A 24,646-nucleotide genomic window follows, 5' to 3' on the forward strand; every position below is an offset into this window, starting at 1 on the left:
GATTCATAAGAGGCGTGCATATAGTGTAGGACGTCCTGTCCTGTATTTCTTTATTTCGCGTTCGACGTCAAATCCACAATGTGACTACGTCAGTCTTATTAATCGTTCATGGCTATTTGAGAGTCATTCTGTAACCGTTTTAATTAGATTTTGGCTTAATTTGGAATGAATTCGGGATTTAACTGCACAAAAAACTGCCGTGACCCGGATTCGAACCGGGGTTGCTGCGGCCACAACGCAGAGTACTAACCACTATACGATCACGGCTAGCCACCTACAGGACGAGCGCGAGACGGAACATTCACTCTCATCATTCTGAACCATGCACATAGGTAGTGTTATCCTCTTACAACATCAAGGCTTTAATCGGTTACTCTGATGAACAGCTGTTGTAGCGATTTATTTTCATGTTTATTTTTGTAAAAAGAAATCTGTGCATAAGATCACCACAAATTCAGCCCTAATTACTTATTCTGGCTCTGCAAATCTCCCAAACAGCTGACATGACATGGTGAAATTACTGTAGAGTATTAAAACTGCTTATTTTTAATCCAGAATCTGTTTAAGAGCAAATTAAGCTCCCAGCTCCTTACTGCATAGATCTTGCAGAACATTTTATATAATTGTTTGTCAAATAGCCTACTTGAAAACAAAACATGCTGTTAAAGGCAAAGATAACAAGCACATTAATGATTGTCTGTCAGGGTTAGTAATTCGTACACTTATTTTTATATTTATATGATTATTTTTATATTATTTAGATATTTATTTATACTTAAAGATTTTATATATATTTTATAATATTTTTTATATTATTGGTCCTGCTGCTTTTTATTTTATTTTATAATTTTTTCTTGTTCTTTTTTCTGTTATCTTATTTTTTTGTATGCATAATTGTATAATCTGTTCTGAACAAAATGTATAATGTTATTGTTAGTAAAACAAAAGTCCAGTTTCTGTGTGCTTTCTCTAACGCCGTACATTTTCCAGATGCACCAAAACAACATAAATGGAAACCTGGAAACCATTTTAGAATTGAAACAATCTGTGATTAAAAATTATGATAAAAGAAATTTTGACCAGTTACAGAACAACACTCTTTCCCTTTTACATATAATGTTTGCATCATATCTACCATATTACAAAATAATAAATCAATAAAGGATTAGATCAGTAAGAGTTTTAAGATTATGTCACTAGCAAATCATAACGAGAGAGAGAGAGAGCAAGAGCACAGAGCTATGCTGAAGCTGCAGCCGGCCCCTGCTCCACCCAGCACCTCCACACCTGCCAGTGAACTGAGCCAGATCAGAGAGATGCTGCAGACACTGTGCAACCAGCTCCTCAACAGATAAGGACAATATGCACAAACAGTGCACTAATATCGACAAAAAAAATAAAAAAGTGCACTAGATGTAAATTATTTATCACCATTCTCACAGGTTATTTTCTCTCTGAACTGGATCTGAACCTGATAACATAGATCCAAAGGGCAATGAACATATCTTTGGCCAAAACCCCGAGTCTCACAAAAAACCTCCCATCAAAAAACAATCTTGACCAAACTGTTAATAAAAACGGTAGATTTAGTGCAGCTCTTGGGCCTGTACATACTTAATGGCAGGATCAGAGGGAACTCTTTAGGAAGGTTCACGTGTTGTTCAGGTCTTGGAGCTAGTGTAGTTGACTATACCATCACTGACATGGACCCCTCCTCCTTCAGTGCATTCACTGTCAAACAACAAACTCCACTTTCTGACCATAACCAAATTAACATTTATATTAAAACACATCACTCACTAACACAAAACATACCCGAAACATGTCAAATGTATCAAATCCAACCAGGATACAGATGGACTTCAGACAGCACAGACAAATTTATTCAAGCCCTCAATTCTGAAGAAATTCAAAATCTAATCACTACATTTATTAACAAAAAATTTGAAACAACTAAAGATGGTGTTAATTTGGCTATAAATGAAATAAATTACATATAAAAAAGCAGCTTGCAAAACTGAGTTGAAAAAGAAAATAAAAAAAATGTAGTAAAAATACATCAAAAGATGAAAAATGGTTTGACTCAGACTGCAAAACATTAAGAAAACAACTTAGAAAATGATCAAATATGAACCAAACAACGCTGACATAAGAACTGAATACTGTTCAAGATTAAAACAATACAAAGACACAATCAGAGCAAAAAAGAAACACCATCTGACCACAATTTTACAAGAATATTCAATAAATCATAATCAGTTCTGGGATATGTGGAATAATCTAAGCACAACAAAACCTCAAGACTTGCCAATACAAGATGGAAACATTTGGACAAAACATTTAGAAAATTATATAAAGAAATCCCTCCAAAACAACTCATTAACAATTCTGATCAGATCAAACAAAGTCTACAAACTTATGAAAACATAATTAAAATAATCAAAAGCCTCTCGACTTCCCAATTACACATGAATTGATGAAAAAACTCAAAAGCTAAAAATGTAAAATATCTTGTGGCCCTGACAACATTCTGGGTGAAATGCTGAAACACAGCACACCTGAGCTTCAGACAGCTGCGCTCAAATTATTCAACCTTGTACTTAGTTCAGGCTGTTTTCCTGACATCTGGATCCACATCTGGACTTATTACCCCTATTCACAAGAGTGGAGACAAATTGGACCCTAAAAATTTCAGAGGCATTTGTGTGAGCAGTAATCTGGGGAAGTTATTTAGCAGTATTTTAAACAATAGAATAGTAAACTTCCTTAACGAACACAGTGTCCTGAGCCCTAGTCAGCTTGGCTTTCTTCCTAATTATAGAACTACTGACCACATTTACACCCTAAACACGGAAAACAGACTAAACACGGAAAAATATTTGCATGCTTTGTCGATTTAAAAAAAGTATTTGATTCTATTTGGTGCAGTTGGAACAGTCTACAGCCCCTGGACTCACTCTACAAGACAAAAACATCAAGCTTTTGCTGTACGCAGATGATCTAGTGCTGCTGTCATCCACCCCACAGGGACTACAGCAGCACATAGACCTGCTGGAGAACTACTGCCAGAACTGGGCCCTGGCAGTAAACCTCAAAAAGACCAGCATTATGGTCTTTCAGAAAAAGCCCAGATGTCAGGAACACAGATACCAGTTCAATCTAGGCAGCACCGCCCTAGAACACACGATGCAGTACACTTACCTCGGCCTGATCATCACTGCATCGGGGATTCAGTACGGCAGTGAATGCTCTCAAAGATAAAGCTCGAACAGCTCTATACGCAATCAAGAAAAAATTCCAAAATATTGAAATACCGCTTCCAATTTGGTGTAAAATCTTTGATAGTGTGATTCAGCCCATAGCGCTGTATGGAAGTGAGGTTTGGGGTCCACTCAGTGATCAGAGCTACACTAGATGGGACAGGCATCCAACAGAAGCCCTACACACAGAATTCTGCAAAATTATTCTAAAATTACAAAGGAGAACACCCAATAATGCATGTAGGGCAGAATTAGGCCGTTTCCCATTGATTATAAATATACAAAAATATCCCTCAAATTCTGGATGCATCTAAAGTCCCACAGAATCACTACATTTTAAAGCACAACAAACCCAAGAACTGAACCCCGAAAAGAGTCCACTCAGTCAGCTGGTTCTGAGACTTACTAACCTGACTAACTCTACTAACACTAACCAGTCTCAGACCAGCACTGCTTCTCACCCAAACATCAAAATAAATCAAATTATCAAACAATCTAAAAATATATATCTGGAACATTGGGATCAAGAAACCAAAACACAAAGTAAATTACAACTCTATCGAAGTATAAAATTAAAATATGAATTAGAAGAATATCTCCAGAGTGTTACAGACACAAAGCAGAGAGATCCTGACCAAGTACAGACTAGCCATCGAGACCGGCAGACACAGAAAGAGCTGGTTACCCAGAGAGAAAAGAGTGTGTGTTCACCGTGAGACAGGAGAGATCGAGACAGAGACACACTTCCTACTTCACTGTTACCAATTTAAATCAATCAGAGACATATACATCAACAAATTCACAAACATCATAAAGAACTTTACAGCCATGACTGAAGAGGAACAAATAAAGATAATACTAGGAGAGGGACAGACAGCAGCACTGGCTGCGAGATACGTGTGTGTGCCACAGTCTGAGAGACAGCAGGTGAACGTGTGTGTGTGCGTTTGTGTTTGTGTGTGTGTGTGTCACAGCCTGAGAGACAGCAGGTGAACGTGTGTGTGTGTGTGTGTGTGTGTGTGTGTGTGTGTGTCACAGCCTGAGAGACAGCAGGTGAATGTGTGTGTGTCACAGCCTGAGAAACAGCAGGTGAACGTGTGTGTGTGTGTGTGTGTGTGTGTGTGTGTCACAGCCTGAGAGACAGCACACTAGAGTTCACACAAGTTCTTATTTGTTACACTGTGTATTTAAATTTATATTGTTTTTATTCTATTATTTTGATATTTTCATTGTTATTATATTTCTCTATATATATTTCAAGCTTTGGCAATATTGTATTTTTTACAGTCATGCCAATAAAGCAATATTGAATTGAGAGAGAGAGAGAGAGAGAGAGAGAGAGAGAGAGAGAGAGAGAGAGACGCTTAAATCAGAGGTCTCTTTAAATTCTCAACGTGCTCGCTACTAAACCTGGATGTGGGTGTGGCCTGTTTCGTAACGTCGATCTTCGGCAAGGCGTGACTAAGCAATTCCAACCACGTCAGGGAAACAAATGGGTATATCAGACATTTTTACTAACAATTAATGTTCCACATTTATGTATACATATATGTAATGGTTAATATCTCATATTAAATGTAAATTGATCAACGGCGTGTAAAAGCGGAACTGATCTGAGATTGATTGGTTTTGTCTGCAGAAATCATGGCGTCTTCGGCAGAGTTTTGTTATCCAGTACTGAAGTATGCAGAAATGTGTTAACCGGTGGGCCTTTACAGCGAGTTATCTTCCGATTTTATGATATTATCCACTGTTTTCATCCGAGCTATTAGGTAAGTGTCAAATAAATGTGTTGTTTTTTGTCTTCGTTCAGTGGCGGCCCGGTTAGCTGTCGCGCGCGCTAGCTTTAGCTCATGACACAATATTTCACAATGTTTAAACTTTTTTGTTTGTTTAAAGTCTAAAAATGTTTGAGTCTATTGAATTTCTCGTTGGTTTTTTATATAACTCAACAGTAAGTCAGTTTAAAACTTAAAGCCTCACGAAAACGCTGAAAACCGACTAGACCGTTTAAACTTAAGTTAACGTTAGATTTAAACTTAACTAAATCACTTACACTAAAGTAACGTGACTTAATCTAAAACATAATCTCCATTTACTTTTAAACTAAACAGTCCATATGTATACTTCAACCAAGACACAATTTCGCTTAAACCGAGATTAAACTTGAACTTGAACTAAACTACATTAAAAGCTAACGTTAACTTATATTAGTTTAGTCTCAACTGAACTTAAGTTTGAAGTAAGCTAATAGACTAAACGGACGCTTAAAGTACAAACAGGATAAGGGAATACTTTCAAACTAAATCTAGCACTTCAACTAATTTAACGGACTGAGCCTAATTTTAATTAAAGTGTAACATTTAAGAACTAAAACTAATTGACGTTTTTAGTCACATTCTGTTCTAACTGGTTTTTGTATGTCTGTCTGATGGTGAAATTTACTTGACGTGGAGTGTGTTTGCCCTTTGAAATTCCTCGTTACAGGAAGTGATTCATAAAGAGTTTGTTTAATAATATCTGGCCTCTTAACTCTTTATCTTGTTTATCCAGAAGTGTTTCAACTCTCTCCGCCAGAATGAGTGATCCGGCTGTAAAGAGGGTGGTGAGTGATATTATTCGTTCTCCAGAAGACAAACGGGAGTATCGAGGACTTGAGTTTACAAATGGGCTGAAAGCTGTTCTCATCAGTGACCCCACCACTGACAAATCATCAGCCGCACTGGATGTCCAGATAGGTAAACGGAAAGAGTTTGCTGCATATATCTCTCTACTTGCTGCTTTCTGATCCCTTCTGTTTTAATGCAGGCTATTTATTACTAACCTGAAGGACATCTTCATTATTGTCCATCAATAACAGTTTTAACGGAATTGATTGGGTTGCCTCTGTCTCTGTAGCTTTCCATTTCACATAAAGCAACTTTTAATAGTCCAGACCTTGACTGCTATCCTTGTCCTGGATTTATGTCTTTGTTGCAGAGAGAAACTGAAATCCCACAAGAGTTCTGCAAAATTTAGTTTCTGAGCAGACCACTCTGTACAAGTCATTGAAGACTTCCTTGTGTCACATTGAATCTTTTCAGCCCTTTATTTAAGAAAAAAAGTAAACTTTAAACAATTCATTTGAATTACAGCTGGAGTGCCGCACAGTGTGTCAGCACAGACTTATGGGGGCTTAACTAATGGCTGAAAGTGCAGATTTCAACAACCCAATCACTTGATAAAGCGGGAGTTTAAAAAAAAGTCAATTTGAATGAAATGTTGAAATGGTGTAAGTAGACATGAGGTTTAGATATAAAAATGTCATTGCGTTTCTTTAATGCTCACTTATTACACTTTAAAAGAGCCTTTTGATAATAAGACAAGAATCACATTTGAATTCAAGTTTTTTTTTTTTTTTTTTCTTCTAAGGCTTTGTTCATGCTGAACTCTATTCTTGTTGGTTTTCAAAACCAAAAAGGACCAAAGGACCAGCTCAACAAACTGATTCAGTCATTTAAACAGTGACCCGATGCTATTTAGTGGCCCCTTATTAATGAAAAACAAAGATTCATTATTTCAATGTAACAATGTTTTACAGGGGATATGTGCAAATTTATTCTGCTTGTGTAGTATGAATTTGTTTTTTGAAGACACATTCATTTTCAACAGTAGAGTTAGTCGACATACTGATTCTAATGTAAATTGTCATGTTGAATTTAATAACTTGGTTTTGCAAGGATTTCCTCCAGGATCAAAAGTTACAGGCAGGTGAGTTTGATTTAAGGTTGGAGTTAAACTCTGCAGGAAAGTGGGCCTTGAGGGCTGGAGTTGAGAAACCTTGCTCCAAAGACTTGGAGACCTATCTATCTGTCTGACTGGCTAATATATTATGGTAGAGCTGGTTGTTTAAAGGTGCCATAGAAAGGAAAACTGTCTTTAACTTGGCATAGTTCAATAATACGAGTTCTGAACATGGAAATGACATGCAGTGAACCTCAAACACCATTGTTTCCTTCTCCTTATTTAAATCTCATGAATAAAAAAGACCACTGAAAAATAGGCGAATCAGAACATAACACCGACTGTTACATGACAGTCGGAATCACTAATAGTTACGCCCCCAACATTTGCATGTACCCGCCCATGTTCTAGGCCAGCCGAGCCATCAGAAGTTCTGCAGGTATTGTGAAGAAATACGAGGGAGGACAACAGCGAAAATGGCAGATCATGGAAATAAATGTTATGTTCCAGGCTGTGCAGGGGAGGTGAAGTGCAGGGATGGGTTGGTGTCTGTATTCAGAAAGGCACGGAAAACAAATAACGCATTCTAGTAAATTAACGCGAGCCACTAAAGGGGACATGGTTAGCTCCTGGTTAGCGGTAGCCTGTTACATTACAGTACATAAGATTTCACTTACCACATAAACGGAGTAAGGAGAGATGACTGAGGATGATGGCGAATGATTTACAGATCCTAAGCACCACTGACAAGCATCTGATCTTGTGAAATGTGTGGTAAGTACTGCCTCTCCATAGTATAAACAGAGTTTGTGCGATCGTGAATCTCAAAAGTAAAAATAAATCGTGCATTCAAAAACGGTTTCAATGCCCAGCATATTAATAGCGGCTCCCTGATGCCCGCATTTTATTTACAGTATTATTACCCAATGATATAACTGCGCAAGAAAGTATTGAAATATATATTTTCCCTGTTTCCTTCCTGTGAGCTACTGAAATGAACCGCCAATCAGAGCAGAGCTCAACATTGAGCTGCACTGTGAAACAGCCAGTCAGAGCAGAGCTCAACCATATTATTCATGACCCTTCCAAATAAGCCAATAACAGACCGCTTCATTCTGGGGAGAAATTTTAGGGTTGTAAATTGACATGTAAAACTGTTTCTGGAGAATTTTTGCCCTTACCTAAGCCACATACCTTCTATGTAGATATCAGAGAACAATTTAAAATATTGTATCAATGCATTCTATGGCACCTTTAAGTGTTCTAATGCCTTTAATACTGTAGCAAACCTCTGTGTAACTAAGGATTTAAGCGTTAGGATCTTGAATATGCCTGAACCTGTCATCCTCTAATGAAGTCCGCTTGATTTAGAAGTTTGTCAAGCACTTGTTTTGTGTCAGAGTGCAAGATATCAGTAATTTCTTGCACTTCTTAATCTCCTGCTTTTCTCTTTTTTTACTATCCTGCAGGTTCTTTGTCAGATCCTGAGAACATTTCAGGACTGGCCCACTTCTGTGAGCACATGCTGTTTCTGGGAACCGAGAAGTACCCCAAAGAGAACGAGTACAGCCAGTTTTTGAGCGAGCACGCCGGCAGCTCCAATGCCTTCACCAGTGGAGAGCACACCAATTACTACTTTGATGTATCCCATGAGCATCTACAAGGGGCTTTGGACAGGTAAATGAATCCAAAAAAAGAACAATTGGTGAATTATTGAAGAGCCATCTGGAATGCTGGTCTGTTTTAGATGCTGAAGAGTGACGTGTGCACTGTTTGAACTTATGAAAAGGTGAACAGGGTTTAGACCTTCAGGTGTCACAATGCTTTTCGGTGTGGAGTTACATGTCCAGGAGGAATTGGGTTGCTGGGATATAGAGAGAAGAGTTTCCCCCAGAGCCCATCTGCCTCTGTGACCCAGAACACCACCTGCTCATTGAAACATTTGAATGATTCATGATTAATCTCCAAAAACTGGGTCATGACACAGAATTTTGCAAACACATCAGACTGGACACTTTAGAAAGCACTTAGTGAGTGTTTGACAGGTAGGAATGTGTAGGATGCATTTTGAAGGTGTTAAAAAAGCTGAGGCAATCAGACATCAGCGACCATTGGAAATCAATCGGGCATGTAGCAAATTGGATTTCTTAAAGCACACCTGCACCCGCCTCTCAAAAATTGTCATTGGTCAGCAGATGTATTTGTAAATGTGTTGTGTAGCAAAAGTTACCATTCCTAACAGTAGTTAGCAATACAAAATGTCACTTTTGCAAACTGCATAATCCTTGAAGTCATTGAATTCATTTGAGCTTTGATGCATCTTTAAACTTAAACTTGCCATTTGTCCTTTTTAATGTCAGATTATAGTGGCATTATGGCAACTCGTAAAGGCTGTGAAAGGATGCATTTTATTTTAAATATTTTTTTAGTTTATTCCATAATTTAGGTGTTTTGTCCCTTGCATATTTATAGTAAACAGTGCAGACCACCATGTCACTTGCAGCAGTGTTACACTCATTGTGTACATTTAATTCGCATGGCAGTTGTGCTTCGTGTCAATTTGCATGATGTTCAGATTTTATGCAAATGGATTTGAACAGGAACAAAGTGTTCTGCAGCTATAGGCTGACAGTGATTTGTTTAAACAAACTTTACCTAAACAGTGCATTAAATGGTGTTTGACTGACTTTGTCTCATAGATTTGCCCAGTTCTTTCTCTGTCCACTGTTTGATGAGAGCTGTAAGGACCGAGAGGTGAATGCAGTGGATTCAGAACATGAGAAGAATCTCATGAATGACGCATGGCGGCTGTTTCAGTTGGAGAAAGCCACTGGGAACCCTAAACATCCTTTTAGCAAGTTTGGCACTGGTATGGAAATGCTTCACGCCTGATTTAATCTCTCATGTAGATACTTTCCCATTATCTCTGTTTGTAGACCTAAGATCTTTTGAAACATGCCTTTTCCCCATTATGGGGTGCTGTAAATGTTATCTATACTTTATTCTCAGCGAAGGACAGTAGAAAGCTAGAGGATAATGTCTAGATCAATTTAGCCTAATCTTCTTTGATAAGATTTATCTCTGCCCAGAATAGCCAGATGGTGGCGGCCTTGAGTTATATAAGGCTTGCTTGCACTTAAAAAAAAGTGATTTGTTCTGTCCTTTACCCTCATATTAACCAGAACCATTTGTGACCCTGAACCACAAAACCAGTCTTAAGTGAGCTGAATAAATAAGAATTCCGTTGATGTGTGGTTTGTTAGGATAGGACAATATTTGGCCGAGATATAACTATTTGAAAATCTGGAATCTGAGGGTGCAAAAAAATCTAAATACTGAGAAAATTGCCTTTTAAAGTTGTCCAAATTAAGTCCTTAGCAATGCATATTACTTATTAAAATTGAAGTTTTTATATATTTACAGTAAGAAATTTACTAAATATCTTCATGGAACATGATCTTTACTTAATATCCTAATGAATTTTGTCATAAAAGAAAAATCTATAATTTTGACCCATACAATGTATTTTTGGCTATTGTTACAAATATACCCCAGCGACTTAAGACTGGTTTTGTGGTGGAGGGTCACATTTAGAGAAAAACAGATGTACATTCAAAAAAATAAAATGCACTCCAATAGATGTATATGTGGGTTTTGTTTAGTTTTTTTGCAGCAAAAGTTAACATTCTCAACTGTTATTTGCATGACAGAATGTCACTTTTTCCAAATGCTTCGTCACCATTTAATTATGGCAGGTCTGTAGCCATATGTGAGCTATAAAGTTGCCTTCACAAACTGTCAAGTGCTTTTTGACTGTCCTTTATGTTCTTATCAATGCTGGTTGTTGTCCATTAATTAATTTTTGTGATTTTTTTGTTTATGTTTTAAGGCAATAAGTTAACCCTTGAGACAAGGCCATCTCAACAGGGCATTGATATCCGTGAGGAGCTGCTCAAGTTTCACTCCACCTACTATTCCTCCAACCTTATGGGATTGTGTGTGCTGGGCAGAGGTCAGTCATTGGCGACATAAACCAACCATAAGTTGATTTCTTACGTTTTACGCTTGCTAGACAGTGGATGAAGAACATTTCCACTTTTCAATCTGCAAGCTTTTCCTGGTCACTCTGTTAAAAAAAGAAAATGCAGAAATCTGTAACAAACGGGCTCAGATATTCATACTTAATAAACAGTAAATGCAATGATCTGTGACGTCCATTCAAGGCACGGAAGATTTCTCACTTCTGTTTCGGTCTGATGCTGAATCTCTTATAAAATCTGCCTCGTTGTTTGTCACACTATTGAATGATTCATAATTTGTTTTTGCACAGACTAGTATGTATTCTGAAGCGTGCAGAGATGAAGGTTTCAGTTTGAGTTTAACACATTTTTTCAGAGTCGCTGGATGATTTGACATCTATGGTGGTGACGCTTTTTGGAGAGGTCGAGAACAAGAATGTACCTGTCCCAGAATTCCCATCACACCCTTTCCAGGAAGAACACCTGAGGGTAAGATCTAAACCCCAGTCATGCGTCTTGCACCCTACACCCTAAACCTGCTCCTTGTTAGAGACATCTAACGTAAATGCTTTATCAGAACTGAACTTTTGGTATTATACACTACTGTTCAAAGTTTGAGGTCAGTAAGATTTAATGTTTTTCAAAGGAGTGTTTTCTGCTAAGCAAAGGTGCATTTATTAAAGTGGCAATATTGTGAAATATTATAATTGAAAGAACTGTTTTTTTATTTATATTTTAAGATTTTAAAATGCAGATTATTTCTGTGATGGCAAAGCTGAATTTTCAGCATCATTACTCGAGTCTTCAGTGTTACATGATCCTTCAGAAATCATTCTATGATGATTTCGCACTCAAGAAACATTTCTTATTACTATCATTGTTGAAAACAGCTGTTCTGCTTAACATTTTTCAGGATTCTTTGTTGAATAGAATGTTCAAAAGAACAGCAGTTAAAATGTAATATTAAAGGTTATAAATATTTTTACTGTTATTTGAACAATTTAATGCATTTTTGCCCAATAAAAATATGAATTTGTTACTGAGCGCAAACAGTAGTGTAAAGCAGTTAATGACCATTGAGTTAAACCCAAATATGCAGCACATAATTTCCTTTTCTTTTAAGGAATGTTCTCTGCTACTGTTTTCTTATTGTCTGATTCGATTTGTAAATTTTTCTCTTTTTTTTCCCCACAGCAATTTTATAAAGTCGTGCCTATTAAGGACATTAGAAACTTGTATGTGACCTTCCCTATCCCAGACCTGCAGAAGTACTACAAATCAAATCCAGGTCATTATCTGGGCCATCTGATTGGACATGAGGGTCCAGGTAGTCTCCTGTCTGAGCTCAAAGCTAAAGGTGAGAGTTTGTCAGGAAAGGTAGCTTTTTCTTTGAGTGGCCAAATGATAACGTACGAAAAATTTAAGATAATTTGCGACTAAGACTTAAAGGTCAAATATAAGGATCCATATATTTATATCTCAACCAAGCATTGTATCCATGTATTCATGGATGCACTCGGTCTCTTCTCAGGATGGGTGAACACGCTAGTCGGAGGCCAGAAAGAAGGAGCCAGAGGATTTATGTTCTTCATTATTAATGTGGACTTGACAGAAGAGGGGCTGTGTAAGGACCTGGAGTGTTTTTGTGTGTGTTTTGGTGCTGGCCAGTATGTTTTTTTTTTTTTTATGGCTTGAGCTGTATTTCCTGTGTCTCCAGTGCATGTCGAGGATATCATCTTCCACATGTTCCAGTATATTCAGAAGCTGCGGACAGAGGGCCCTCAAGAGTGGGTCTTTCAGGAGTGTAAGGTATGAACATACTAGTTAAAGTACACTGGCTGTACACTGAATCAAATCACAAAATAGACAGATGTTTGGAACAAGATAGTTTCATATTCCCAAACCCTAATGATAAACACCAGGTGAATTTTCATACAGTGCTGCTAACAATGAGACTTGGTGGTTAGGACGTCACTGATTTGTCTCTACATTTTGTTTTTGCAGGATTTGAACACTGTGGCTTTCAGATTTAAGGACAAGGAACGTCCTCGTGGATACACGTCTAAAGTGACTGGACTACTGCATGTAGGTGTCTCTCATGAAAGACTTTAAAAGGCTGTCACCATGGTTACAGTTGCTTGTGTCATCAGGGTGCTGCTCAGTGTTTTGTCAGGGGATCATAGCCAGTGTTTCATTTTAATTATTTTGTGTTTGTGTACTGCATACGACAGCATGCTGCATTCTGTCTACTTCAAAAATAGTGTTTTGAACAGTATGCGTTAATATACCAATTAATCAGTATTGTGTAACCTGGCTTCTACTCTAATTTTGTGAACTTTTGGTGGTTTATAATAATCGGTCAAGAATGATGTTTATCACTGTGTACATTGCTTCTGGCTCATTTGTCACTTTAGAAATGTAAGGTTGAGTGTATTGTATGATGCAGTAAAATACATTTAATACACTATAAATTTTAACGCTGAAAAGCTTTCTAAGGCTTTGAAAAGATCACATATTCTTTGAGGGCAAAATATATAATATTTCTGAATATAATGCCCATTTCTCTGTCTCAGTACTATCCGCTGGAGGAAGTCTTGGCTGCTGAATACTTGCTGGAGGAGTTCAGGCCAGACTTGATCGAGATGGTGCTTGATAAACTGAGACCAGAGAATGTCAGGTGAGCACATACAAGGTGGTCTTTCACTTGTGTAACATGCACATAGGTGTGTGTATTAGGGATGGTAAGATTCAATTATTTGTTTTGGTGCATAAGTTAACGATATGATCGATTTAAGAGTGTGCGTCGGATAAAAGTTGGTATTTGTATCCAATGCATCATTTCTAACATTTGCATTGGTATAAATTATTTTGTGTGTGTACAATATCTCACAGAACCCTCACATTTTTGTAAATATTTTATTATCTTTTCATGTGACAACACTGAAGAAATGACACTTTGATACAATGTAAAGTAGTGAGTGTACAGCTTGTATAACAGTGTAAATTTGCTGTCCCCTCAAAATAACTCAACACACAGCCATTAATGTCTGAACCGCTGGCTACAAAAGTGAGTACACCCCTAAGTGAAAATGTCCAAATTGTGCCCAAAGTGTCAATATTTTGTTTGACCACCATTATTTTCCAGCACTGCCTTAACCCTCTTGGGCATGGAGTTCACCAGAGCTTCACAGGTTGCCACTGGAGTCCTCTTCCACTCCTTGCGCTCCTCCACCTTCCGTTTGAGGATGCCCCACAGATGCTCAATAGGGTTTAGGTCTGGATACGTGCTTGGCCAGTCCATCACCTTTACCCTCAGCTTCTTTAGCAAGGCAGTGGTCGTCTTGGAGGTGTGTTTGGGGTCGTTATCATGTTGGAATACTGCCGGCGGCCCAGTCTCTGCTTCAGTATGTCACAGTACATGTTGGCATTCATGGTTCCCTCAATGAACTGTAGCTCCCCAGTGCAGGCAGCACTCATGCAGCCCCAGACCATGACACTCCCACCCCGTGCTTGACTGTAGGCAAGACACACTTGTCTTTGTACTCCTCACCTGGTTGCCGCCACACACGCTTTACACCATCTGAACTAAATAAGTTTATCTTGGTCTCATCAGACCACAGGACATGGTTCCAGTAATCCATGTCCTTAGTCTGCTTGTCTTCAGCAAACTGTTTGCGGGCTTTCTTGTGCATCATCTTTAGAAGAGGCTTCCTTCTGGGATGACAGCCATGCAGACCAATTTGATGCAGTGTGCGGCGTATGGTCTGAGCACTGACAGGCTGACCCCCCACCCCTTCAACCTCTGCAGCAATGCTGGCAGCACTCATACGCAGTGTTGGGGAGTAACTAGTTGCATGTAACAGAATTACGTAATTTAATTACAAAATAAAAGTAATTGTAATCAGTTACGGAGAAAAACTGTTAATAAATTAGTTACATATGTAGGCTCAGTTTCCTGTTCTTAGCTGACAGGAGCGGCACCCGGTGTGGTGGTCTGCTGCTGTAGCCCATCTGCTTCAGGGTTCGACGTGTTGTGAGTTCAGAGATGGTATTCTGCATACCTAGGTTGTAGCGAGTGGTTATTTGAGTTACTGTTGCCTTTCTATCATCTCTAACCAGTCTGCCCATTCTCCTCTGACATCAACAAGGCATTTTCGTCCACACAACTGCCACTCACTGGATATTTCTGTAAACCCTAGAGATGGTTGTACGTGAAAATCCTGTCTGGCACCAACAACCATTCCACGTTCAAATGTGTTGCTGCCATGTGATTGGCTGATTAGCAATTTGTTTTACCAAGCAATTGAACAGGTGTACCTAATAAAGTGGACAGTGAATATGTATGTGTGTGTGTATATATGTCTAAAAATATATGTACATTTTTATACATATAAAAAATATAAATACTAGATGCACTAGATACATGGAAAGTGACCAATAATTTTTGGCCAATATTTTGATCTCTCCTCTCTGAACTGTTTCTCAAGCACGTTCTCTCATCACCACTGCTGCTATACAAATGATGTTTAGCAACACTACGGAGACCGAGGCATGTCCTGAGAGTCACAGTGTATAAATATGACATGGCAGAGGTGTAGAGCTGCATCATCTACCAAATAATAATTGTAATGAACCAAATAAGTGAACTGTCTGTACCATATTGAATTGCGTAGCATCATATTTTTTTTGTTGCCATTGCATCGTATTCCATTGAATTGCGTTGTTGAATCAAATCAAAATCAGAACACACTGCATCGTAATAGGGGTGAATCGCACCACATCAGTAGCTGCTTTATATGCATCTTTAATGTATTGTATTGTCGGCTATGCATCGATGTCTAATTAATAATTATAATAATAATTTGTTACATTTTATATAGCGCTTTTCTAGGTACTCAAAGCGCTTTGCATACAAGGAGGGAAATCTCCTCAACCATCAGTGTGCAGCATCCACCTGGATGATGAGACGGCAGCCATAGTGCACCAGAACGCCCACCACACACCAGCTTACTGGTGGAGAGGAGAAAGAGTGATGAAGTCAATCAGTGTATGGGGATGATTAGGAGGCCACGATGGTCAGAGGCCAATGGGCAAATTTGGCCAGGATGCCGGGGTAACACCCCTATTCTTTTTCGAAGAACATCCTGGGATTTTTAATGATCACAGACAGTCAGGACCTCGGTTTAACGTCTCATCCGAAGGATGGTGCTTTTTACAGTATAGTGTCCCCTGTCACTATACTGGAGCATTAGGACCCACACAGACCACAGGGTGAGCACCTCCTGCTGGCCTCAATTACACCTCTTCTAGCAGCAACCTAGTTTTTCCCAGGAGGTCTCCCATCCAGGTACTGACCAGGCTCAACCCTGCTTAGCTTCAGTGGGCAACTGGTCTTGGGGTACAGGGTTATATGGCTGCTGTCTATTGCATAAGCCTCAGATATGGAGATACATATACACAGGGATGTGTATATGTAACTTATGGGGAAAAAGCATTCTGAATTATTTATTTATTTTTGATATTGGTGGGGGTTTGGGGATTGTTCAAATTGCTAATCCCATATATTAAACCAAAACACTCGTTGGTGTTACCCCTGATGAGAATGTTGTTGTGGACAGATCTGAAAGAGATTTAGTGTCCCCTCAGGATGAGATTAGTTTAACACAGACATATAGCCATTGGTTGCCCTCTTCAAAGACCTACTGAAGGAGCTTCATATTTGAACCCGTGCAAAGCAAATATCAGCTTCTTTAATATATTGCTGCTCAGGGCCAAACTGGGCTCAGATTGTTTATTCTTTTTATCTATTTTTGAAGTCTTTTTTTTAACTGGATCTTCTTGCTGTGTTTGAAAGAATCCCACTTCAGGTTCTCACCAGTATGACAGAGGCTTTCAAATTCAATTTCCTTTCCAGCTTTAAAAGACTCCCCATACCATTGCTACTCTCGTGTTGTTTTTGGGATGGAAGAACTTGTGGGGTGCTGTATTTCATTTTGTATTAGTATTTCCAAACTGTTCAGATCAAGATCAAGACTTTGCCTTCAGTTCTGGTAATTTACTGCTTGTCATACCTCTTGTGTGATTGGCTACACCACTGACCTTGCTAAAATATCTGTAACTCTAGATGACCAAAGTCTCACATAGCCAGACTTCTGGCTATCTGTGAAAATCTGATCTAGCCTTTTCTGGCCAAGAACTGCCAACTTGGACAGCTAGAGACCATCTGTACCATATTTAAAATTACCAAGCACAGTTATTGTGACATTTAGCAGTGGGTTTATCAGAATTTGAAGTGACATTTTGACTTGTGTCCTGTTTTTTCATGAACGTTGCCAAATCCATCAAGTAGTTCTTCCTCAGAAGTGTGCACTGTAGAAACCCAGTACCTTGTAAACAACACTTCCACTTTTTCCAGTAGAACTGAATAAAAATGTATTCTCTCAGTGCTGGAAATTGTGTAGCACCAATTAAATTAAAGCTTGCCAGATTGAGAAAGCACTTGCCGTTTTTGTGTGCACTAAGCATCCGGCGGTGGGTGAATGGCCTGGAACTGCTGTATTCTTCTGGTAACCTTGTGTGTGTTTTAGACTACTTCTGGAAAGAGTGTTCAGGTTTTTAGACCGGACCTATTCTGGGCTCTTATGTAGTTGATTGATGCAGGGGAGTCCAGAATAGCACGTCATTGTTCCAAAAGTTCTCTATTGACCAGGATGGTCTAAATTGTCCAGAAATGGTGCATTGATCTAAAGCCCTGCACAGCAGATTTAGAAGCTCGAGGAAACTCAAACCTTTGATTGATGTAATGACCATAATTCCCAATCTATTTACTGCGGCAGAGGTCTGATAAAAGCAAAATTGCACGGCCCATTTTCCCCAAGGGAGTTGTGAGAAATGGACTCTCATGCTGTGTCTGGTGCAGTGATCTTACAATTCTTCTGGCTTTTTTTTTTTTTTTTTTTCTTTTAGGGTTGCTGTTGTCTCTAAATCGTTTGAAGGCCAGACAGACCGGACTGAGGAGTGGTATGGCACGCAGTACAAACAGGAAGCTATTACTGATGATGCTATTAAGGTGAGATGCATTTTGTTTGGGTCATGTTTGATTTTTGTTTGTTCTTTCCTGTTCAAAGTATGGACACAAACCTTATCTTAATTTTCCTTCAGAATTTAGACTAGTGTTAAATGGTCTGGACAGGTAACTAAAAGGGTATAGGGAGGATCCATGTGTTATGAGCAATGTATATTTTATCAAAGTGGAATAGCCTTGTACTGAGCTGTGATATAAAATTGTTAAACTCTACTCTAGCAGACTCATTTTAAAGGGGTCCTATTATGCTCTTTTCCAAAGTCTTGATTTTGTTTTGGGGGTGTACTAGAACATACTCTCATGCTTGATGGTTCGCATTATTTTTCACATAATTTACATTATTACAATACATCTCTCTCCAGCATGGCACAAACGGCTCGATTAGTTCCGGGTTTGATGAAGGCCCGCCTTCCTAAAAACAAAATGTGTTGTGATCAGGGCTTGAAAAAAAAAAAAAAAAAAAGTCAATCGGTTCACTCAGAGCAGAATTTACATTTTAACTTTTCCGTTCCTGTGTTCATCTGTATTATTACAGTTCCGAAAAAAACCTGCACCGGGTTTCGATTTTGAAACGTGCAGTGCTCAACCAAGCGTTCTCCCCACCCGCAAACCATTCGAATTTCCGTAGGCGGGATTTATTTTTGTGATATCACAAATACAGGAAAACAACTTTGTAGTCCAAACGAGCGTTCGTTGTAGTTCTTGAAAAGGGACTTTTTAAAAACTAAATATCTCCCTTTGGAGTGGACTTTGAGATTTGTGATTTTGTAGATCTTTTTATGGCCAAACATACACACTACACTGACTAAAATTCAAAAAGTGAAAAAGCATAATAGGACCTCTTTAACTTTGGTTTACTGTAAAAATAAAAAAAGTTCCTTTTTCTTTTTTTTGTTTCAGAAATGGCAAAATGCAGACCTCAATGGAAAGTTCAAACTGCCAATGAAGAATGAATTCATCCCGACAAACTTTGAGATTTATTCTCTCGAAAAGGATTCCCCTTCTATCCCCACTTTGATAAAGGTGTGTTGTGCTTAAAATAATTTTGTATAATTTACTCTGTAGGATTAATTTTACATTAATTTCTGAAAGTCTCTCAAACGTTGGCTTTTCTTTCTTCATGAATCTTTTTTTCTTTTTAGGACACCGCAATGAGCAAAGTTTGGTTCAAACAGGATGACAAGTTTTTTCTACCCAAAGCTTGTTTAAACTTTGAGTTTTTCAGGTATGTTCAGCATAAAAACTGTACATAGTGATTGTCTATTCGTTTATTCATATTTTGCGTAATACAAATAATTAGTAGTAGGGTTTTTTTTAATAAGATTTTTATCTTTGAAATATATTTCTGTATAAAAAAAAAAAAAAAAAACATTTGGTTTGATTTTAATGAGAGATGATCTGGATATGTTTTGACAGGTGTCATGAGATTCACCCGAAAAATGTTTTACTAGTTTACAGGTTTTACTGATACTTTCTTTTTTTCTTTTCCCCCAGCAGTGGTGCTGTGTCAGACTGTTTTGCTGTAGACCAATTAAGCAAATTTTATAGTTATAGAAATGTTTTTTTTTTTTTTTTATCCTGTTAAATTCTTTTAACTACTCAAACCCATTAAGAAAGTACTATAAACTTTTTCAAAGATCGACCCGTCATACTACAGTTACAAGTGACAGGGTTTATCACATGCGTTTTTTCCACAGCCCGTTTGCGTACGTGGACCCGTTGCATTGTAACATGGCGTATTTGTACCTTGAGCTGCTCAAGGATTCCCTGAACGAGTATGCATATGCAGCCGAGCTAGCCGGCCTGAGCTATGACCTTCAAAATACCGTCTATGGGATGTATGTAAGTATCCTAATATTTCCCCATGCCGCTGTTTCCCAACATGTTCCTCCTGTGAGGACGACAGTCCAACTTCACACACAAACAAATAACTACCAGTGGTTGCTGTCCTTGCGGTTATGGCCTTTACGCAGCTAAAAGCTCCTCTCGGGTCTTTCAGTGTTCTTTTTCCGGATGTAGAAGTAGACTAGCTTAAGATTGTCGCCGGAGCTTAGGCTGCATATTCATACTCTGTCTGTGGTTCCTCTCAACCTGTTTCCTTTTGTCTTGTCATGACCCTTCCATACAAATATCACTCCATTTGTTCTTTTTGTTTTTTTCACCCCTTTTTTCTTTTTTCCCCATCCTGCTAGTCGCTACCTATATGCAGACCCACTGCACTGCAACATGACTTACCTGTTTCTCAGGTTGTTGAAGGATGATTTGAGAGAGTATACATATGCAGCCCGCCTGGCAGGGTTGGTCTATGGCATAGCCTCAGGAATGAATACCATCCTTGTAAGTATGGTAATTAGCCCCTCCTCCTTTTGAAAGGGGCAGGGAATCGGGTGAAGGGCAGAGCTTGAGGCTTATGTCGCTTGTCTGTTAAATTCTGCTGCTTTCTGCAGAGTAATGGGATGTTATACCTTCAAAATATCAGTCTGGTCAGTCGCTTAGAGTACTTTGAAACTGTTAAGTTATTGTATTTTATGTTGGGTTTAGGTGATTTTAAAGATACACGGCAAAAAGAACAGAAAAAGAGTAAATGCATGTCAAGCACAAAATTACAAAACACCTTACAACTCCATATGACTTGTGCTATATTTCAGTTCTCTTATATACATTTGAAAGAACAAAGCTGGAGTTAATTCCCTGTGCTGTAGCTCTTTTTTTTTTTTTTTTTTTCCTTGCACATTGAAATGGGCATTTGTCTAGATGCACCATGTTTAAATGTCAGTAACATCAATTGTCCATGGTTTTTTTTTGTGACCAGTCATCAGAGTTTAAACCTAGGGACCCTTACTTGTGTCCACCCAAGTCTTATGCTGAAGGTCAGAAAGAAGAAAATAAAATAATGGACCATTTTAAGCACATTTTCCACCTTTTTTGCGCTGTATCTTAAAGCTTTAGTTAATGTTGGCATGTTTGGCTTCTTCAAAGGAATGTTTTTAATGTAAAGTTTGTTTGTGATTAAGTTAAGGCACCGTCAATCTAATCAACTAACGCTGCACTTTTTTAATTTATTTTTATTAAGACTTCCATCCAGACTAGTCCAAGTGTTTACTGCTGCTCAGAGGAATCCCATTAGTCTGACCAGTATTTGTGGTGTTCAGTTAAGGTGACCGCATTAAACTTGTACAGACAAATACTGCTCTAATCGCGAAAACAAATTATATTAGTTGTGTAGTAGTTTGGTTGGTCTCTTAAAGCTATTTTTTTTATTCCCAGTAGTTTTCTGAATGTTATGTTTAAATATGTAAATTAAGCATTATCTGGGGCAGTCGTGGCCTGATGGATAGAGTTGGAGGCCTTGTAACCTGAAAGTCGTGGGTTCGAGTCTCGGGTACGGCAGGGATTGTAGGTGGGGGAGTGAATAACCAACACTCTCTCCACCCTCAATACTGAGAGGCGAGACCCTTGAGCAAGGCACCGAACCCCCAACTGCTCACTGGGCGCCGCAGCATTGGCTGCCCACTGCTCCAGGTGTATGTTCACTACTGTATGTACACTTGGATGGGTTAAATGCAGAGCACAAATTCCGAGTATGGGTCACCATACTTGGCCACACACCACTTCCCTTTCCCTTTTTTTTTCCTAATTAAATATGCAATAATTGGTACACATTTCCAGAACCGAAATCTGAACATTGGATAAAGCCAGGTTTAAGTGAAAAGGTAAACGCCTTCAGAATATAGATGGCAACAAAAGTATAATGTGTTACTGAAGTGAACAATTTTTTTTTCTCCTGCACAGAGCTAAAACAATTAAAGACCTTTTAAAGGTAAATAGCCAGAATTTACCAGTACATGTAGTGTCTTGCCTTAATGGGTAAGGTACTTAAGTTGCTTCCCCATCACAGGATGGGATTGGTTGAGATGGTTGTTAATAGCAGATGTAAACAGGTTGACTGATGTTGGGGTGACGTGGCAAAGCTGGGCTGCTTGTAACCTGCTGTGTGATTCACTTACTGCTTGCGCGCACACACACACACACACACACTCTAAATGCACTGTTAATGGTTTTCTCAAGATGAAACCTTTAAAGTGTAACTTTAAATGTTGTTTTTAGTCTGTTCAGCAGTAGCTCAAAGCATCTGTGCTGAATTTTATGTTTGTCTTCCATTCTAACACAATTTCACAAAAGTAAAGAAATGCAATGAATAATGGAAGTCATTGCTTCAGCTGTTTTTGCTCTTGTCATGCATTCTCATAAATATTCAACGTATGTTTGTGTGTCAGCTGTCAGTCAAGGGTTATAATGACAAACAACACATCCTGCTGAAGAAGATCATCGAGAAAATGGCCATGTTTGAGATCGATGAAAAGCGCTTTGATATCATTAAGGAAGCGGTGAGACACACACAAACACTCTTTAAGATACTTTTACAATAACAGATGACGCGATTATTGGCGCACATTTATGCTCACAGGATTCTCTGTAGATTTCCACAATAGTTCACTTGTAATTTATTAGCTTCTCTTAAGACTTTTATTAAATGGCACTGCCATTTAATAAAATTTTCTACTCCAATTTGTCTCAAACATAAACATTTAAATCTGTCATGAAAGTTATTACAGCCACCGTTTATTCAAACATTACACGATGAAGACATCACGAACACATTAAGTAAAAATATAATATCTAATACAATGAATATATTTGGCAAAATGCTTGTCTCTGTGGTTGCTTTTTTTCTAGATAACTAATGAGCTTTGGATATTAAATAGCTGCGCATTTGAAATGCTGAATGATTTTTTTCAGTTGCTGAAATGGATGCATCATTAGCAGAAATATCTGTAGATTTATGCCTGCTATTCAGTCATTTTGCCATTTTCTGATCTGTGTCCATGAGAAAATGTGCTCTTTAACTGTGTGATCTAAATGAAGATTGTGTGTTTTTCAGTACATGAGGTCTCTGAATAACTTCCGCGCTGAGCAGCCTCACCAGCACGCCATGTATTACCTGCGGCTGCTCATGACTGAGGTGGCCTGGACCAAAGACGAGCTCCGAGACGCTCTGGATGGTGCGATGCTAATTCATTGTTCTGTTAAAGGGAGCGCAGTGGCCTCCTGCATGTGTGTTCATGCTGTGACTGTGTTTCTCAGATGTGACGTTACCTCGTCTGAAGGCGTTCATACCGCAGCTGTTGTCACGGTTACACATTGAAGCTCTGCTGCATGGCAACATCACCAAACAGGTTTGTATGAAATGCATTTTTTCTTGATGACATACAGAAAAGGCAGGTCTGTCTCCAGACAGGTTGAAACCATTCCTGTTAAAATAAATGAACCGTACTGTTGGCTATGTACTGTATGTTTTGGGGTATGCTTGATGAATCTCTGAATTTTGTTCTTCTTTTGTAAGTTGGTAATTCATTGAATTGGCTCACATGTTGACAAAACGTAACGTTAGATTTTGCTTTCAAGATCGTGTTATGTAATATGAGTAGTGCAGTCTGTCTAACTGTCGATCTGTTGTCTCCAGTCTGCTCTGGGCATGATGCAAATGTTGGAGGACACTCTCATTGAGCACACTCACACTAAACCCCTCCTGCCGAGTCAGCTCATTCGGTACAGGGAAGTGCAGGTTCCTGATGGTAAGTGCTTAAAACCTAGTTGGGCAAAAAAGTATTTAGTCAGCCACCAATTGTGCAAGTTCTCCCACTTAAAAAGATGAGAGAGGCCTGTAATTTTCTTCATAGGTACACTTCAACTATGAGAGACAGAATCGGGGGAAAGAATCCAGGAAATCACATTGTAGGATTTTTAATGAATTAATTGGTAAATTCCTCGTTAAAATAAGTATTTGGTCACCTACAAACAAGCAAGATTTCTGGCTCTCACAGACCTGTAACTTCTTCTTTAAGAGGCTCCTCTGTCCTCCACTCGTTACCTGTATTAATGGCACCTGTTTGAACTCGTTATCAGTATAAAAGACACCTGTCCACAACCTCAAACAGTCACACTCCAAACTCCACTATGGCCAACACCAAAGAGCTGTCGAAGCACACCAGAAACAAAATTGTAGACCTGCACCAGGCTGGGAAGACTGAATCTGCAATAGGCAAGCAGCTTGGTGTGAAGAAATCAACTGTGGGAGCAATTATTAGAAAATGGAAGACATACAAGACCATTGATAATCTCCCTCGATCTGGGGCTCCATGCAAGATCTCACCCCGTGGGGTCAAAATGATCACAAGAAGGGTGAGCAAAAATCCCAGAACCACACGGGGGGACCTAGTGAATGACCTGCAGAGAGCTGGGACCAAAGTAACAAAGGCTACCATCAGTAACGCACTACGCCGCCAGGGACTCAAATCCTGCAGTGCCAGACGTGTTCCCCTGCTTAAGCCAGCACATGTCCGGGCCCGTCTGAAGTTTGCTAGAGAGCATTTGGATGATCCAGAAGAGGATTGGGAGAATGTCATATGGTCAGATGAAACCAAAATAGAACTTTTTGGTAAAAACTCAACTCGTCGTGTTTGGAGGAGAAAGAATGCTGAGTTGCATCCAAAGAACAC

General features: G+C 38.8%; 1 protein-coding gene across 4 annotated transcripts in view; it reads left to right on the forward strand.

Annotated features, from left to right (window-relative positions):
* The first annotated feature begins 4,684 nt into the window (after nucleotides 1–4,684).
* The window catches only part of LOC306882669 (insulin-degrading enzyme), a 28,385-nt gene continuing 8,423 nt past the window's right edge, over nucleotides 4,685–24,646 (forward strand). The window contains exons 1-20 of one of the 4 annotated variants that reach the window (XM_079437477.1): nucleotides 4,685–4,756; nucleotides 4,900–5,032; nucleotides 5,814–5,998; nucleotides 8,453–8,660; nucleotides 9,683–9,852; nucleotides 10,873–10,995; nucleotides 11,379–11,491; nucleotides 12,197–12,359; nucleotides 12,534–12,626; nucleotides 12,720–12,811; nucleotides 13,007–13,087; nucleotides 13,576–13,679; nucleotides 17,969–18,071; nucleotides 18,987–19,109; nucleotides 19,229–19,311; nucleotides 19,784–19,928; nucleotides 22,364–22,474; nucleotides 23,029–23,149; nucleotides 23,232–23,323; nucleotides 23,611–23,722. In XM_079437477.1, coding sequence (XP_079293603.1) covers nucleotides 4,998–5,032; nucleotides 5,814–5,998; nucleotides 8,453–8,660; nucleotides 9,683–9,852; nucleotides 10,873–10,995; nucleotides 11,379–11,491; nucleotides 12,197–12,359; nucleotides 12,534–12,626; nucleotides 12,720–12,811; nucleotides 13,007–13,087; nucleotides 13,576–13,679; nucleotides 17,969–18,071; nucleotides 18,987–19,109; nucleotides 19,229–19,311; nucleotides 19,784–19,928; nucleotides 22,364–22,474; nucleotides 23,029–23,149; nucleotides 23,232–23,323; nucleotides 23,611–23,722 — 2,257 coding nt within the window. In that variant the 5' untranslated portion in view covers nucleotides 4,685–4,756; nucleotides 4,900–4,997. Of the gene's footprint in view, nucleotides 4,757–4,885; nucleotides 5,033–5,813; nucleotides 5,999–8,452; nucleotides 8,661–9,682; nucleotides 9,853–10,872; nucleotides 10,996–11,378; nucleotides 11,492–12,196; nucleotides 12,360–12,533; nucleotides 12,627–12,719; nucleotides 12,812–13,006; nucleotides 13,088–13,575; nucleotides 13,680–17,968; nucleotides 18,072–18,986; nucleotides 19,110–19,228; nucleotides 19,312–19,783; nucleotides 19,929–20,278; nucleotides 20,424–22,363; nucleotides 22,475–23,028; nucleotides 23,150–23,231; nucleotides 23,324–23,610; nucleotides 23,723–24,646 lie in introns of those variants that run through there. The other 3 variants (XM_079437478.1, XM_079437479.1, XM_079437480.1) reach the window with 3 other exon arrangements.

Source organism: Barbus barbus, assembly GCF_936440315.1.
Source record: "Barbus barbus genome assembly, chromosome: 16".
NCBI lineage: Eukaryota > Metazoa > Chordata > Actinopteri > Cypriniformes > Cyprinidae > Barbus > Barbus barbus.